The sequence below is a fragment of the Kogia breviceps genome, chromosome 19 (genome assembly GCF_026419965.1).
Source record: "Kogia breviceps isolate mKogBre1 chromosome 19, mKogBre1 haplotype 1, whole genome shotgun sequence".
Taxonomy (NCBI): Eukaryota; Metazoa; Chordata; class Mammalia; order Artiodactyla; family Physeteridae; genus Kogia; species Kogia breviceps.
Genome location: NC_081328.1, coordinates 2552416 through 2568407, shown reverse-complemented (window position 1 = coordinate 2568407; position 15992 = coordinate 2552416). Strand labels below are relative to the sequence as shown.

The window sequence follows — 15992 nt, the reverse complement described above, 5'->3', positions numbered from 1 at the left end:
CTTTATAACAAAGTGAATCAGCTATACATATACATATGTTCCCATATCTCTTCCCTCTTGCATCTCCCTCCCTCCCACCCTCCCTGTCCCACCCCTCTAGGTGGTCACAAAGCACCGAGCTGATCCTGTGCTACGTGGCTGCTTCCCACTAGCTATCTGTTTTACGTTTGGTAGTGTATATATGTCCCTGCCACTCTCTCACTTTGTCCCAGCTTACCCTTCCCCCTCCCTGTATCCTCAAGTCCATTCCCTAGTAGGTCTCTGTTTCTTTATTCCCGTCTTGCCCCTAGGTTCTTCTGACCATTTTATTTTTGTTTTTTAGATTCCACATATATGTTTTAGCATACGGTATTTGTTTTTCTCTTTCTGACTTACTTCACTCTATATGACAGACTCTAGGTCCATCCACCTCACTACAAATAACTCAATTTCGTTTCTTTTTATGGCTAATATTCCATTGTATATATGTGCCACATCTTCTTTATCCATTCATCTGTCGATGGACGCTTAGGTTGCTTCCATGTCCTGGCTACTGTAAACAGTGCTGCAGTGAACATTGTGGTACATGACTCTTTTTTTTTCACACACACACTGTATTTTATTTTTACAAGAGATAAACAAACTGACACCAAGCGCTGTCAATGGATGACCACAACAAAAGCACAATGATTGCAATTACCAAACACGAAACACACTCACACGATGTCATGATATTGACATTCAGTCCAGTCATCCTCCACTGTCACAGCTCCTTTACTTTGCAGTGAAAAGTGATTTGTATATTTTTTGCCTCTGAGTCCTTGTGGGATTTTTTTTTTATTCAAACAGAAAGTCACAAAAATTATAATCATCCTCATCTGTTCACTCAGTCCCATGTAATTACTTTTTTCATCTTGATCTTTTGTTAGCCCTTTTATGAATTCACCAGTTTTCCATTAGAGTTCTGAAAATGCTTATTCATTCAGTTCAGCAGTAGAGTCAGTTACCAGAAACCTGTCCGTGTCAGAGTCTTTTCCATGAATTCCTTGAAGATGAGACCCCTTTATAGGAACATATTTGCAAAAGCATCAGAGTACACCCAGAACTGTCTGTAAATGACAAAAGACTTAAAAATGACCACGGTTAAAGATTTGATGAAAGTTCACAATAAAGCAATTGACAAGGAAATTTAGTTGTTTCTGAGATGATATATTTTAAAGTAATAACCAGAATTACGACTTATAACATTATACCAGAACATATAAGATTTTTAGAAATTTCACATAATGGCTGAAACATTTATATTAACATATTTCCATAATAAATAACCCAAAGAAAGTTTAGTGTTTTTTTTGTTTGTTTGTTTATACTGCAGGTTCTTATTAGTCATCAATTTTACACCCATCAGTGTCTACATGTCAATCCCAATCGCCCAATTCAGCACACCACCATCCCCACCCCCCCACGGCTTTCCCCGCTTGCCGTCCATACGTTCATTCTCTACGCCTGTGTCTCAACTTCTGCCCTGCAAGCCGGTTCATCTGTACCAATTTTCTAGGTTCCACATACATGCGTTAATATAGGATATTTGTTTTTCTCTTTCTGACTTACTTCACTCTGTATGAGTCTCTAGATCTATCCACGTCTCTAAAAATGACTCAGTTTCATTCCTTTTTACGGCTTTTATTCCTTTTTATCCATTGTATATATGTACCACAACTTCTTTAGCCATTCGTCTGTTGATGGACACTTACGTTGCTTCCCTGTCCTGGCTGTTGTAAATAGTGCTGCAGTGAACATTGCGGTGCATGTGTCTTTTTGAATTATGGTTTTCTCAGGGTATATGCCCAGTAGTGGGATTGCAGGGTCGTATGGTAGTTCTATTTTTAGTTTTTTAAGGAACCTCCATACTGTTCTCCATAGTGGCTGTTATCAATTTACATTCCCACCAACAGTGCAAGAGGGTTCCCTTTTCTCCACACCCTCTCCGGCATTTGATGTTTGTAGATTTTCTGATGATGCCCATTCTAACTGGTGTGAGCTGACACCTCATTGTACTTTTGATTTGCATTTCTCTAATAATTAGTGATGTTGAGCATCCTTTCATGTGCTTCTTGGCCATCTGTATATCTTCTTTGGAGAAATGTCTGTTTAGGTCTTCTGCCCGTTTTTGGATTGGGTTGTTTGTTTTTTTAATATTGAGCTGCATGAGCTGCTTGTACATTTTGGAGATTAATCCTTTGTCAGTTGCTTCATTTGCAAATATATTCTCCCATTCTGAGGGTTGTCTTTTCACCTTGTTTTGCACAGCTTTGCTGTGCAAAAGCTTTTAAGTTTCATTAGGTCCCATTTGTTTATTTTTGTTTTTATTTCCATTTCTCTAGGAGGTGGGTCAGAAAGGATCTTGCTGTGATTTATGTCAGAGACTGTTCTGCCTATGTTTTCCTCTAAGAGTTGGATAGTGTCTGGCCTTACATTTAGGTCTTTAATCCAGTTTGGGTGTATTTTTGTGTGTGGTGTTAGGGAGTGTTCTCATTTCATTCTTTTACACGTAGCTGTCCGGTTTTCCCAGCGCCACTTACTGAAGAGCCAAGAAGCGGCCTTGGCTCTGGGACACAGCCGTTGCTCGGGGCCCAGGCTGGCAGACGGCTTCCGGGAGAGCACGTTTCTGCTGTTCCTGGTGGTTCCCTTTCAGGCAGCAAGGCTGCCACCGTGATCATCCATACGGAGCAGACCTAGATCAGCAGGAGGGAAGACCCCTCAGCAATTCCGCGCTCATAGACTCTGATGAACCCAGTAGATCACCGGGGTCCTTTCCCTTGAAGACCTCCCCCCAGGGGCACTGGATCAGACCACGTGTCATCCAGCTTTTACTTACTGAAGCTGACTACACTTCATGTAGATTTTCCTGGTAATACTGCCCACGAGGGACGGGAGCCCCTGCCAGGGGCTCCCGTAGGATTCAAACTCGAACAAGACCGTAACACTCTGATCAAACCAGAACCGTGTTTCTGCTCCCCGGCCTCCTGTAGGCGCAAGCGCATCAATGTCCTGTCCTGTCTGTCTCTGCACACAGTCTGACGGGCTCGCTTTTCTCAGGATGCACTGACCTTACAGGACAGGCTGGCCGGGAGGTCTGCAGCGTAAGGTGAGCTCCTTCCAGGAAGTGCTCACGGTGGCCCGTTACGGGCGGGAAGAAAAGGTTAGAATTCCTATTTGCCCTTTAACCTTTTTTTCCTGTATGTTTTGTAAGGTGCACGTAGACTATATACTTTATTGAATACTCAAGAGTTGGGAGATCATTGCTCTAGCCGCTTGATTCTGTTTTCCCTCTGATCAGGGCTGCACATCAAACAACTGTCTGTGCGTCTTTGTACGAGTTTCTACTTCCCAAGGATAAGTGCACGTGGAGTCCAGGGATGTGTACATTTTAAAGATTTCTGACGTACTGGTTTCCAGAAGATTCCACCGTCTTCTGTTTGCCCCAGCAGCATATATGTGTCCATTCCCTCACCCACAGAACACTGGGTGTTAACTATTGACAGACATCTTTGCAAATTAGATAAGTGAAAATGGCATTTTCATGTAATTTGTGTTCCTTTAGTTAGTAGTGGGATTTTTTTCACATTTATTTCGTGTGTGTGTGTGTGTTTGTGAGGGGGGGGGGCAGACCTATTCATGTCCTCTGCCTTCTTCATTTTCTTCCCTGGAAAACTACTTTAATCCAATCACCACCTTCAGTGAAAAATAGATTTTCATCTTTGCCTTAATTTGTAGCCACTACTGAGGTTGAATACTTTTTCCTGTTTAATGGCCATTTAGATTTCCTCTTTCATGAATTTTCCATCCTTAATCCATTTTTCTTTGGGGATGTTTTCTTATCAATCTTTATATATTTGGGCTACTAATACATCTGTGATACCTGTTAATTTAAGAAACTTGTGAAATATCTGTTTTTTTTCTTTACTCCTTTTATGAGTTTCCAGCCTGGCTTTGTAAGGGCTGCCCCATTCCAAGGTATATATGCATTTAGAGTCCCCCAAGTTTCTTAAACAATATTTTAATTGTTTTGATTTTTTTGTATAAATCTGTAATTCATGTACAGTGTATTTTTGTACTTGGTATAAAGTATGGAGTCTTTGTTTTCTTACAAATGCCTGACCAGCCATCCTGAAACAATTTATTAAATGTTTCTCCACCGAGTTAAAATGCCTCCTTTACTGTACAGTAGCTCTCATATAATTTGGATCTGTTTCTGGATTTTCTCTTCTGTCCAACATCTGTGTACTCCTTTGCTTGTATCATACTGTTTTGGTTGCAATGGGTTTATAAGTTTTAATGTATAGAAAGGCAGGTCCCATACCTGCATCATTATTATTATTATTTTTTGCGGTACGCGGGCCTCTCACTGTTGTGGCCTCTCCCGTTGGCGGAGCGCAGGCTCCGGAGGCTCCGGACGCGCAGGCGCAGCGGCCGCGGCTCACGGGCCCAGCCGCTCCGCGGCACGTGGGATCCTCCCGGACCGGGGCGCGAACCCGCGTCCCCGGCATCGGCAGGCGGACTCTCAACCGCTGCGCCCCCAGGGAAGCCCTAGACCATTCTTTTGTGTGTGTTTATGTCTGATGAGCCTGCTTTGGAAACAACGTAAAAATACACTGCGTTTAAGGAGGGATTTCAGAGCACTTTATATTCATTTACGACAATTGCGTGTCTGTGTTAGGGGGTTGACATACATTGTGCCATTATGTAAATTATCTTGCACAAGAGCTTGAGAAGCTAGCAGGGTGGCTATTTTCCTCGGGTGGTGTGTGCTCCGGTGGTTGTGGTTTCGTTCCCCAGAGGAAGAAGCTCAAGTCTGGACAGCCCGTTGGCCTGCAGGGCCTCTCTTTCCTTAGAGGCCGAGCAGCTTGGAGGAGAGGGGCCCGAGACGCAGCCTTATGCTGGGATCTCCTCGGCCCAGGGAGATGAGCCGCTCCAGACACAGCCCGGGCTCCCTGGCCATTTTTCTCTCTGTTCCTTGGGTCTGAGAGTGCTTCCCGGCTCAGAGGAAGTTCAGAGAGTTGACTCTCATGTACCGAGAGAAGAACACATAGAGGTGGCGGAACCAGAGCATCTGGCTGTGGTAGCAGGACATGGCTCTCTGGAAGAATCAGAGGGCCGGTCGTGAGTGCCCGTGCCTTGTTATTCTCACTCTGCTTCCTCTCCTTCAGGCCTCCTCCCACCCACATACTGCGAGCTGTGGCCTGAGCTGGCTTCTGCTATGCCCTTCGAAGCCCTCCGGATCGGCCTCCCCCTCCCGTCTCCTGACACCCGACGTGATAACAGCAGGGCACTGTCGCAGTTTAACAACCCTGTGAGTAAAGGACTATTATTATTGCTTTTTTTTTTTTTTTTTTTCTAACAGACGAGGAAACTGATTCATCGGTCTCAAATAGCGAGTAGGTAGTAAAGCCGAGATTGAGCGCAGAGCCATCTGGTTGATTGTGGAGCCTACATTCTTAATCCCTTGGCTCCACTACCCTGCATACATCACTCATATAGGGCTGTTTTGTGCCCAGACTCCTATGGATTAGCCAAGCTGGGTAATTACAGTCACTCTTAGAAGAAGAAGAAAAGGAATAGTACCCATATGTACCGGCTCACCTTGTCATACAGTGGGGGAAATGTTATCCTGTTATTCAGATCTAGTGGAGCTCAGTTTTTAAACAGGATAGACCATAACAACTGACTTAACTAGATGTAACCTATATAAATGGTTCCTGTTTTTCTCTAAGTACCATAATTAATGCTATAATCTAAGCTAACATCATTGCAAAGCTTTATGTAAAAACCTCATTTTATATTCACTATTGGAACATCCGTGGCTTTAGAGGTGTAAACACCCCGAGATGATGGCAGGCTTTAAGCTGATAAAGAGAGCTGCCACCATATTCAGGCAGAATATTACATAGCATGGTTTCAACAGGAAATACAACTAAAATTGTTAAAGAAAAATGACTTTCAGAAACAAAATGGATGTGTGAACTCACGGAATGGTGTTTCAGTTTTGAAGACCATAGTGAGAATAAAATGTTCATTTTAGAAAAACGTCGAGGAAAGGTAGGAACTCTGTGGTCCAAACACACTTGTCTACTTGTGAGAGATTCCGGGTCACAGCGGCTTCCTACATCCTGCTGCCCACGCGGCCAATTCCGTAGATTCCCTCATCTTTCAGTGGCTGCAGCATCCACTCAGCAAGATGGGCGCTTACAGTAATTATATATTTATGGCCAGCTTGGTTTTTTACAAGCTTTTCTTCCTATTACTTTTTGTTCAAAATTCTCAAAGGAATACTGCAAAATATCAAAATTGTTTCTATTTCCTCCCTACTTTTGGAACATTTTCACTACATGTGTTTCAAAACTATGATTTTTCTGATTACATAGTACCATATAATTCACCTGCTAAATATTAGCTCCTTTTTGGGGCCTCATAAATTATACTAGTGAGCATTCTTGTACATCAGTTTCTGGACACAACTTTATTTCTTTAGGATAAAATTCTGGAAATAAAAGTTAGTGGGTCAGAGAAAGTATAGATTTATTGATATATTGCTCTGCAACCCACTGTGTGTACTAACGTATCAAGAACTTCAAAAGGTCAGTACAGCTTCTGAGAAGACTTGATATTTACTACTGTTGCTTCCCAGAAAATGATAGCCATTTACACACCTATTTCATTTAATGGCTCAGCATGGGTTCTAGCCTTTGAACCTTTCCACTTGGACAGCAGAGATGGAAAGGGTCAGAAAGGGTCAGACCACCTGCCCCACTGACCACCAGGAGTTTTCACCAGGAGGGCCTCGCTGGGCCTGACTCCTCAGCCGGCAACCCGTGGTCGGCCCCAGTGGCTCTTTACAGAGGCTCCTGGCAGGTCTGAGTTCCTCTTGGCTCAAGCTGGGAGCGCTGGTCCACGTGTAGCAGGGAAAAACCGGTAAATCGAGAGGTCCAACCGTAAGGGGTGTGTGACCTATTTTATGGTGCACCCATGCCGTGGAACACAGGCAGACATTACAATGTGAACACCTAATAACCGTGGAGAAAATGGTCATGATGTCGCAATAAAGTAGATTTCAAGTAAGCAGGCTCTGCGTCCCCCGCTCTAAATGCCTGTGCATGAATACTCTTTATGGAGGGTGTATATACTGTCAAGAGTGAGTACCCCTGAGGGGTGGGCTTGCAGGCAGTGGGGTTTCTCCTTTTCTGTACTTCCAGATTTTCTACACTGAGCCTGTGTTGTTATTTGCTTTTTTCCCAGCACATATTATTTCTGTAATTAGAAGAAAACGTGCAAGTCCCTGGTCGGCGGCTCCCAGGGTCTGGCTGCGGGCCAGCTCTGGGGACGGAACCGCTGTGGAAGGGGCCTCGGTGAGGGGCTTTGAAGAGCCAGGGACGGGGCGCAGGCCGGGGGCGGGGGGGCGCGCGGGTGACCGGGCGGTCCTCACCTGGGCCTGGGCCACCTCTGGGCGGCTGAGCACGAAGAGGGCGTCACAGGCGAGCAGCAGGGAGCAGGGCAGGTCCAGCAGCGAGAGGTACTTGCGCAGCAGGTTCACAGACTGCAGCGTGAGTACCAGGCACCCTAGGGTGGGCAGAGGGGGACCTGCTGCCTCAGGTGGCTCTTCCTGAGGACCCCGCCCCACTCCGGCCTCAGGGCAGCGTCGCCAGGGCTGCTCTTTGCCCATCATCCTGACAGGTAAGAAGGGTGGAAGGGCCCCGGAACGCCTGGCGGCCGCCCTCTACCTGCCCTGTGCCCCCAGCAGCGAAGGGTCGGCTGCTAGAGGCTGGGATGGAGGCCCAGGGAGAGGGGATGCAGATAGGATTTCTGTCCTGCGAGGCCAGACACCTGGTTCCTGCTCGTCACTAAAGAACGGACGGGCTTGGGGAAGTCCTTTCACCTCCGTGAGCCTCAGTTTCCCCGTCTGTGTGGCGCTGTTGGTCGTGGGTGTGGGCCTGGCGTGTTTCCCAGGGTGGATATAAGGATCACGCACGCTAGAGCCGTGTTCCGAAGCCCTCGTGGCACCGCCGGCCAGAAAGGCCAGCATTCCAGCCCCAGGGCTCGCCTGAGAGGGTGCGATACATCGTGACAGAAAGCGGCTCGGGGAGGTTTAGGGGGTGTCGCAGAGAAACCGGCCAAGCGGCTCGGCTCCGACGCCTTCCTGTGAGTTGGGAAGAGTTTCAGACCCGTGCAGCACCCATCCGTCACCCACAGCCTGGCCAGTTAACTGCGGGGTGGGTGTGAGTTTGGGTGGACATCCTGCAAGGATACCAGAGGCGGAACGGACCTGTCCAGGGAGGGGCCAGGCAGGCGAGGGGCGAGGCCTTCGGAGGAGGTGAACTTCCTGTGTCCACCCGACTGGGTCCTGGGCGCTCAGGTACTCGGCTAAACGCTGATTCTGCTTGTGTCTGTGTTTCACGTTTGAACTGCGTGACTTGCTAACGCAGAGGCTTCCCCAGCGTGGGTGGGCCTCGTCCAAGCCGTTGGGGGCCCGGACAGAACGGGAGGCCGAGGAAGGGAGAATCCATTCCTGTCTGTCTGACTGCAGAGCTGGACCTCGGTCTTCTGCCCCGAGACCGAGACTTACACCGTCGGCTCCCCTGTCCCCAGGCCTCTGGACTCAGGCTGAGAGGCGCCCCGGCTCTCCTGGGCCTCCGGCTCGCCGACGGCAATCCCGAGACTTCCCGGCCTCCGTCATCGTATGAGCCGATCCCTTACTTCATATGCGTATGTGCACGTGCATATGCCACCATGCCTATCTGCCCGTGTGTCCAGTTTGGTTCTGTTTCTCTGGAGAACCCGACTACACGCTCCTCCCTCACACCGGAGGGTACTTCCCAGCGGATACAAGCTGATTTCGAGACCTGGGGACCCGCCGTGACAGGCTCACTGAGCTGAGTCAGGAGCGTGTGGCCTGCACCCACCCAACCCCCGCCCTGCCCAGCCTGGCTGAGGGCAGCTCTCTGTATATTTACCAGTTTCACCCTAGAGGGATAGTCACGGTGACCTTTTACAAGAGCGACGGGCCTTACCTTTCGGTAACTTCCCTTCTGCGTGCAGGGACCTGGAGGAGGGAAAGGACAGGTGAAAGTGAGCGTCCCTCTGCAGTAACAGGCAGGGCCTTGAGGGCCACGCCTGCCCCACCCTGGGGTCCCTGCACTGTTGGTTTCTAGGCAGTTTCCTGAGCACAAGTCACCATATAGAGTCCCTGGATTCCACACCTTTGGCTGCAGCTGAAGGGACCAGGGTGGGTCCCTGACCCAAGGTCAGCCAATCTGGAGGTGGCCGGTGGCTTATGCAGTGCCCTGGTCCAAGCTTTGCCCAACAGATATGAAGGTAAGGACAGTGGACTCTTTGAAGTTTTTCTCTTTTGAAATTGAGAGGTGAGAGTGGTGGAGAATATTTAAAACGTTAATTGGTGTCTCCTCTCTGAGGCCCCTTTCTCCTATCTGACTCCCTGACCCACCCCTTCTGACAGTAGAGGCCCTTCTGTGCTCACCGCGGTAAGAGTGGGGGTGAGGCGGGCCCGCCAGCAATGAACTTGTTGTTTTGAAAGCTGAGAGGTGGAGGCAGGGGGCAGAGTCCCCTCCCCCCACCAACACGCAGGCGCACGTACTCATCTGGAAGGGATTCTTGGGAGCAGGAGTTAAAGATGAGAAGCTGGGAGGGAACGGATAAGCGTACAGGCCTGACCCCCCCACCCCCACCCCGGCAGAGCCCGAGGAATAGAAAACCCGGAGGTCAGAGGCGGCTTGTCCTGCGCTCTGGCTAGAGCCCTGGGGGTCATCTCCAGGGAAAGAGCTGGGAGGCAGCATCGAAGTGGAGGGAGGGGGGGCCCCTGGAGATGCGCCTGGAAACGGCCCTACAAGCCCTGAAAAGCGTTGGGCGCGTTCAGAAGAGGGTCATAAAATCAGCCCTTCACATCAGGCTGCCCCTCCTCCCCCAGGCCACGTCCAGCAAGCTGCTCACGGGCCCAGAGGGAGCACGGCTCCGAGGTCAGGACACAGGCTCCAGGTCTGCACGACCCCCAGTAGGTCCCTCGAGATGTGTGAGGATCAGGGTTTTTTACTGGTGAAACGCAGGTGCGTGTCAGTAAAATGGAGAGGCTGCAAAGAACAAGCAAGATTTCCTATGACGTGCACGTCCTCCTTCTCCAAAGAAAGATCTGCACTTGTGCACAAAATACACAGCAGGAGAGAACAAATGAGCTGGAGTAAGAGGAGGGAGAAGAGTGCAGCCAGGAGGGGCGCCGACGCACAGGACTCCATCCTTGGTCCTGTGCGTGTGCCACACGGAGCTGAAACTTGGCCCTAAAGCTTCCTGTGGCCGAAGCAGAGGGATAAGTCGAATCCCTTCCCCCACCTGCCGTATCGGGGGTGGGGACACTCAGCTGTTCAGGAGATGAGACCGTAACCCTGAGAGGACACTGCTCTCTGATGGCCTGAGGGCAGACAGAGCCGAGCCGGGGAGCCAGCGCCCGGAGACGCAGAGCGCCCTACCTGGCAGCCGCGTACAGAGCCACGTGGTTGCTGTGGCCGCTCACACCCCGTGCGTCAAAGGTCACCACCTGCGGAGACACACAGGCTTTCATTCTGGGCCGAGCCTGTCCCTCCCACCTCGTCCCCGCGGCCCAGGAAGGACAGGAGGACCCAGAACCCTGCGCCTGTTCACGTTCTGAGTGTGTCTGAACTGACGTGGGAGTGGGTCGGGGGTGTGTGGCCATTGTTCGGCCGACTGTGTGGAGACCGTGCCTGTGGGTTTGACTCTGCTCTTTCTCTTTCTTTAAAATAAATTTATTTATTTTTGGCTGTGTTGGGTCTTCGTCGCGGCACACGGGCTTCCTCTAGTTGCGGTGAGCGGGGGCTACTGTTCCTTGCGGTGCGCGGGCTTCTCATTGCGGTGACTTCTCTTGTTGCGGAGCACGGGCTCTAGGTGCGTGGGCTTCAGTAGTTGTGGCTCGTGGGCTCAGTAGTTGTGGCTCGCGGGCTGTAGAGCTCAGGCTCAGTAGTTGTGGCTCGCGGGCTCTAGAGCGCAGCCTCAGTAGCTGTGGCGCACAGGCTTAGTTGCTCCGTGGCATGTGGGATCTTCCCGGACCAGCAATCGAACCGACGTCCCCTGCCTTGGCAGGTGGACTTTTAACCACTGCGCCACCAGGAAAGTCCCGAAATTTTTTTTAAAAAGGCGTATAGGCTAATCGCATTATGGTGGATACGTGTCATACATTTGTCAAAACCCACAGGACATGCAGCACCAGAACTGAACCCTAATGTGAACCAGGACTTGGGGTGCTGATGCTGTGTCAGTGTTCACTGACTGTAACACACTGTGGGCTCGAGGGGTATGTATGTCCTTTCTGCTCAATTCTGCTGCGAACCTAAAACTGCTCTAAAAAATATACTGTATTAAAAGAAGGTCACCCCAGAACTCAGGTACCCTGTTCTGAGCCCACCCTTCCCTGCAGCCCAGTGTGGGCCCTGTGTCCACTCCCGCCCCTCAGGCATGTCACAGCATGTCACCCTGGGAGTGATGTCAACTTTCAGTGTCTCCGTCTCCTCATCTGTGAGACGGGAGGAGTGAGGCCTGCCCGCCTTTCCTCTCTGGGTCGAGGCGAAGGTCAAGTGAAGCCACGTGGGCGTGTAGGGCCTGGAGAGCAGTGAAGGCCGAGTGTCCGCTGCCCTTGGGTGGAGGTGAGCTGGGGCCGGGCTGTCACTGGTGAGCTGGGGCTCACCCCCTGGTCTGGGGACTTGGGGCCACTGCAGTTCAGCTCCATCACATCTGAAATTCTCCAAGGTCTTGTTTCTTCTTCATCCTATACCTTCTGATAAGCCCCCTCTCTTCCTGATTCGAGGAGGGCTGAGCTGATCTGTCTCTAGCCCTGGACTCATGCAGGTTAGGACCTGACAGCAGTGGCATCTGTGGTTCTTTGCAGAACTCCATCCATCTTCCGCGCTAAACTGCAGAAATCTCTGGGCAAATGAAGTCTTACCCAGACCCCAGTAAACAAGAAGGAACAGTGGGGCTGCTCTTGCTTCTCGAAGGTAGTGGCTCACGAGACATGGTCTGTACTTTAGAGGATACACAGCAACTCATGTCACAGGTGCAGGACACACGACAAATACTGTCCCAAAGAGGGCTGAAGAAGTCAGGGAAAGCTTCTTGGAGAAGGCGGTCTTAAGCCGGGCCTGGACCACAAATCACTTTTCCGGGACACAAACTTGGTAGGCTCTTCCAAGAGCAGGAAAGGCACGCAGAGCGTCTGTGCCCTGAAGCTCCTCCCTGGATGTTCAGGGCCACGGCTGCAACATGGTCTAGACACAACGCGGCCCCTCCGTAAGGACCAACCCTGTTCATCAGCGAAGAGCACCGAAGGAAGGTCCAGGTCGGAGACGGCCAAGTTCACAAAGACGGGAGTTTATCCTACAAGCAGGCGTTACTGGGAAACCCGCCGTTCCCACGCACCGAAGCGGGGGAGGGGAGAGTTTGGGAAGCGGCCCTGGGGAAGCCGGGGCGCCGAGGGCCACGAGGGCCACTGCTGCCCACCTCACAGGCCCCGCCCTGTACCCCAGGCCAGCCCGGAGGACCAGCTCTGCCCCCCCTGCCAGGCTTGGGGCCCTGAGAGGGTCTGAGCATGGCCTGGCGGGTGGCAGGCAAGAGGATCGAGGCCAGGCAGCAGGCCCGGGCCGTGAACCCTCCAGCTGTCACCCTCAGACCCTGTGGGAAGTCAGCCGGGAGGGGTGGGCCTGCGGCTCTGGGTGCCCATATCTCCAGCCAGAACGAAGAGGGAAGCCAGCGCAGAGCCCTGCGCCTCCGAGGCCTTGTGTGGGTCAGAGCCGGCCAGTTAGGTGCCCCTTTGGCCCATGTGGACGAAGTTCCCGCTGCATTTCTGTCATCAGAGCTCAAAGACAGCCTCATGTATCCACGAAAATCTGCTCTTAACAAAGGTCTAACAAATCCGTGCACTTGGAGAATTCATCACCGATAAAAGCTCAACAGCAGGGATCATCTCTTAACGAGGCTTAATCAAAACTTAAAGCAGGTGGTTGGGTCTTTAAATGGCAGGATTTAGGTCTTAACTCATGAAGGGTTAGCGTTCTTATTTTAGAGGTGGACACCTTCTCGGAGCCATAAGGTCGCCTGCCGGCGGGGCCCGAGGGTCGGGGTGGGTGTTCCTGGGCCGTCCGCCTCTGCAGGTGAATTGAATGCCCACTAGAGCTCTAATCATGACCAGAGTGTTCTCCCCGCAGGGGCTGTGAATTTATCCTCGCACTTTCTGGAGTGAGGACTCCAGGCTTAAAATCCTAGCTTCACACTTGGCGACCCGGGGCGGCAGCTGCTGGGCCTCTGGGGGCCTCAACTTCCTCAGCGTAAGGTGAGCATTTTACCTCCTAAGTTACAATGATACCTTAAAACGAAAACGCCTGGTAGAAAGCTCTGTGCCCGCGGGTCGCGGCACAGGCTCGTGGGCCCTGAGGTTTCAGGTGGCAGCACAGGGGTGGGTGTGGGTGGGTGAAGAGGGCGCACCCTGGAGAAATCTCTGCCTCTGTCTGAGCGCTGGGGTTTCGGTTACTCGGGAAGGGTGTGCGTGTCCCTCGGCGGGGCTCAGACAGACGGCGTCCGCTTACCAGGTTGACGCGGCTCGTCTCTACGTGCCGGAGGAGGACGTCGGCCACCCGCGCGGTGTCCCACTGCACGCCGGGGTCATCCGGGAAATCGCTGCAGGGAAGAAGCACAATCTGGAAACCGTTTCTAACCCGGTACAGGCTTCCCCCGGGGCTCCGGTAGGTGTGGGGGGCAGGGGGGAGGCAGCGACGAAACAAGACAGGCCCTGGGGCTCTGGCCCGTGGCCGGGGGGGGGGGGGAGGGGGGAGCAGACATCAGCGAGACACGGCTCTGGCCACGAGCTGGGGACAGGTGTGGGTGGTACCCGCGAGCTCGGACGCGGGGCGGACGGACACGTGTCTTTGTAAGAGTCAGGCGATCGGCGCGTTGAGAAAAGTGCGGAGTTGCTCCATTTAACCTCAGACAGGTGAGAAGGAGCCTTGATGGATGAAGTGAAGTAGCCTGTTTGTTGCAAGGTCGTTAGGGATGGATTTGACCCAGGTTTTCTGACCGCAGAGCAGAGAGGTTTCAGCCCTGGGGGGCGCCGCAGCCCCATTCCCCGCCCCCCGCCGGCACCCTCGGGGGCAGAGGCCTCTGCAGGTGACTCCAAGCCTCACAGCTCCCTCCCCGAGACACCTGCTGATCTGAGGCCAAAGCCGCGGTCCGCCTTCAGCTTGAAGATACTATTCGCAGTCTTAGAAATCGATGGCCGTCTCTGCCGGCTCAGGTCCCGGCAACACCCACCTACTACTGGGAGGACACGGGCCTCTCGGCTCCCCACCTGGCAGGTGGCTGTCACCTCTCCATGGACAGGGGCCGTTAGCGGACCCACTTAGGACTTTGGTCAAAGGAGAGTCGCTGCAGGTTTTTCAGTAGGAAAAGGACAAGAACCTCAGCACTAGATAACGCAGCTACGTCCTGTGCTTGCTTGGCCACCTCTTCCATAGCCTGGGAGCCTCCTGCAGAGGTGGCGCCAGGCTTCTCAGAGCACTGTCCCCGCGGGCCCCCTGATGCTCCTGCGGGCTCAGCTGGGGGGACTGGACAGGGAGAAAGGGAGAGGGAGGGACCAGGACAAAGCCCTGCCTTGTTCCCTGGGAGGGAGCTGAATATGGGAAGGAGAACATGGCCTGCTGAGCTCAAGAGCAAGAGAGACAGGAAGATACCCTGGAGTGAGACAGCCACACACACGCCCCCGGCTGGGAGGCCCACGTAGAGGTGTCACGGCGTCATTTTGGAAACTGGATTTACCAATAATAGTCACATGGATGGAGAAGCGGTGTGAGAGGAGGGGTAGGACGGCTGTTGGCTAAGCCTAGTTCGCGGGCCTGAAGTGCTGAAAGGTGAGCCCCCGAGGGGGGAGATCGCTGCTGCCTCCTGGGCACCTCCCTCAGAGCCAGGCCCACGGGAATAAGTCCTGCTCCCTGAGGCTCTTTCAGGGCCTCTACCCTGAAGGAGGAAGTCAGCTGTCTGGGGGACACTGGACTGCCGACAACCCCTCTGTAACCCGAGACATCTGACGCGGCAGCACCGCTGCTCTTGGGACCTAGTCCAAACCCCTCTTGGTCAGGCATTCGAGATCTCCCAGTCTGTCTCCTACCTGCCCCTCTTCTCTTGATCCGGGCGAGTAAACGAGATAACCTCTGTGAGAAACTTTACATTCTAAAACTGTAAAGCGATGTGTAAATGTCAGAAGAGGGTCATGAAGTGGTGGCTGTTATTGAGGCATTAGCCTAATTTAGGCCCCTTCAGAAAGGAAGGCAGGAAGGAAGGCAGGGGTCCCCCGTCTTTTTTCCTTGCTCTGGACGTCCCTTGCAGAGATCTCTGTGCTGACTGCCTGCATCAGTGGTCACTGGGTTCAAAGTGGGGAGTAGGCAGCCCAGGAGATGTGTGAGATGATCCACTGAGGTTAAGCAAGAAATCGCCAGAATTTCTACTTACGCTTCTCTATCTGTTTAAATGTCTATCTTGTAGCTATTTTATAAGGTATCATACATTAACAGAGTTTGGCACGTATACAGTTTAAAGAAGCCCACGGATATCGTCAGTGCGTGCTCAGATTTTGTTCCTTTTGTCAGGGGACCATAATCACAACTGTGTAGAGAGCACTTGTCTAATCTACTCACCCTCCGTTTTACTTCATTTCTTCCTGTTTTTTTTTTTTTTTTTTTTGCCGTTCGCGGGCCTCTCACTGTCGCGGCCTCTCCCGTTGCGGAGCACAGGCTCCGGACGCGCAGGCACAGCGGCCGCGGCTCACGGGCCCAGCCGCTCCGCGGCACGTGGGATCCTCCCGGACCGGGGCACGAACCCGCGTCCCCCGCGTCGGCAGGCGGACTCTCAACCACTGCGCCGCCAGGGAAGCCCTTTCCTGGATATTTTAAAAC

At 52.0% G+C, this 15992-nt stretch overlaps 1 protein-coding gene across 2 annotated transcripts in view; it reads right to left on the bottom strand.

The window, feature by feature from the left end:
• Positions 1 to 4639: 4639 nt before the first annotated feature.
• Positions 4640 to 15992, bottom strand: part of PIGL (phosphatidylinositol glycan anchor biosynthesis class L) — a 53540-nt gene continuing 42187 nt past the window's right edge. The window contains exons 3-7 of one of the 2 annotated variants that reach the window (XM_059048477.2): positions 13635 to 13725; positions 10512 to 10579; positions 9045 to 9076; positions 7463 to 7596; positions 4640 to 5119 (exon numbers count right to left, since the gene is read on the bottom strand). In XM_059048477.2, the coding sequence (XP_058904460.1) occupies positions 5021 to 5119; positions 7463 to 7596; positions 9045 to 9076; positions 10512 to 10579; positions 13635 to 13725 (424 nt within the window). In that variant the 3' untranslated portion in view covers positions 4640 to 5020. Of the gene's footprint in view, positions 5120 to 6565; positions 6924 to 7462; positions 7597 to 9044; positions 9077 to 10511; positions 10580 to 13634; positions 13726 to 15992 lie in introns of those variants that run through there. The other variant, XM_067021767.1, reaches the window with a different exon arrangement.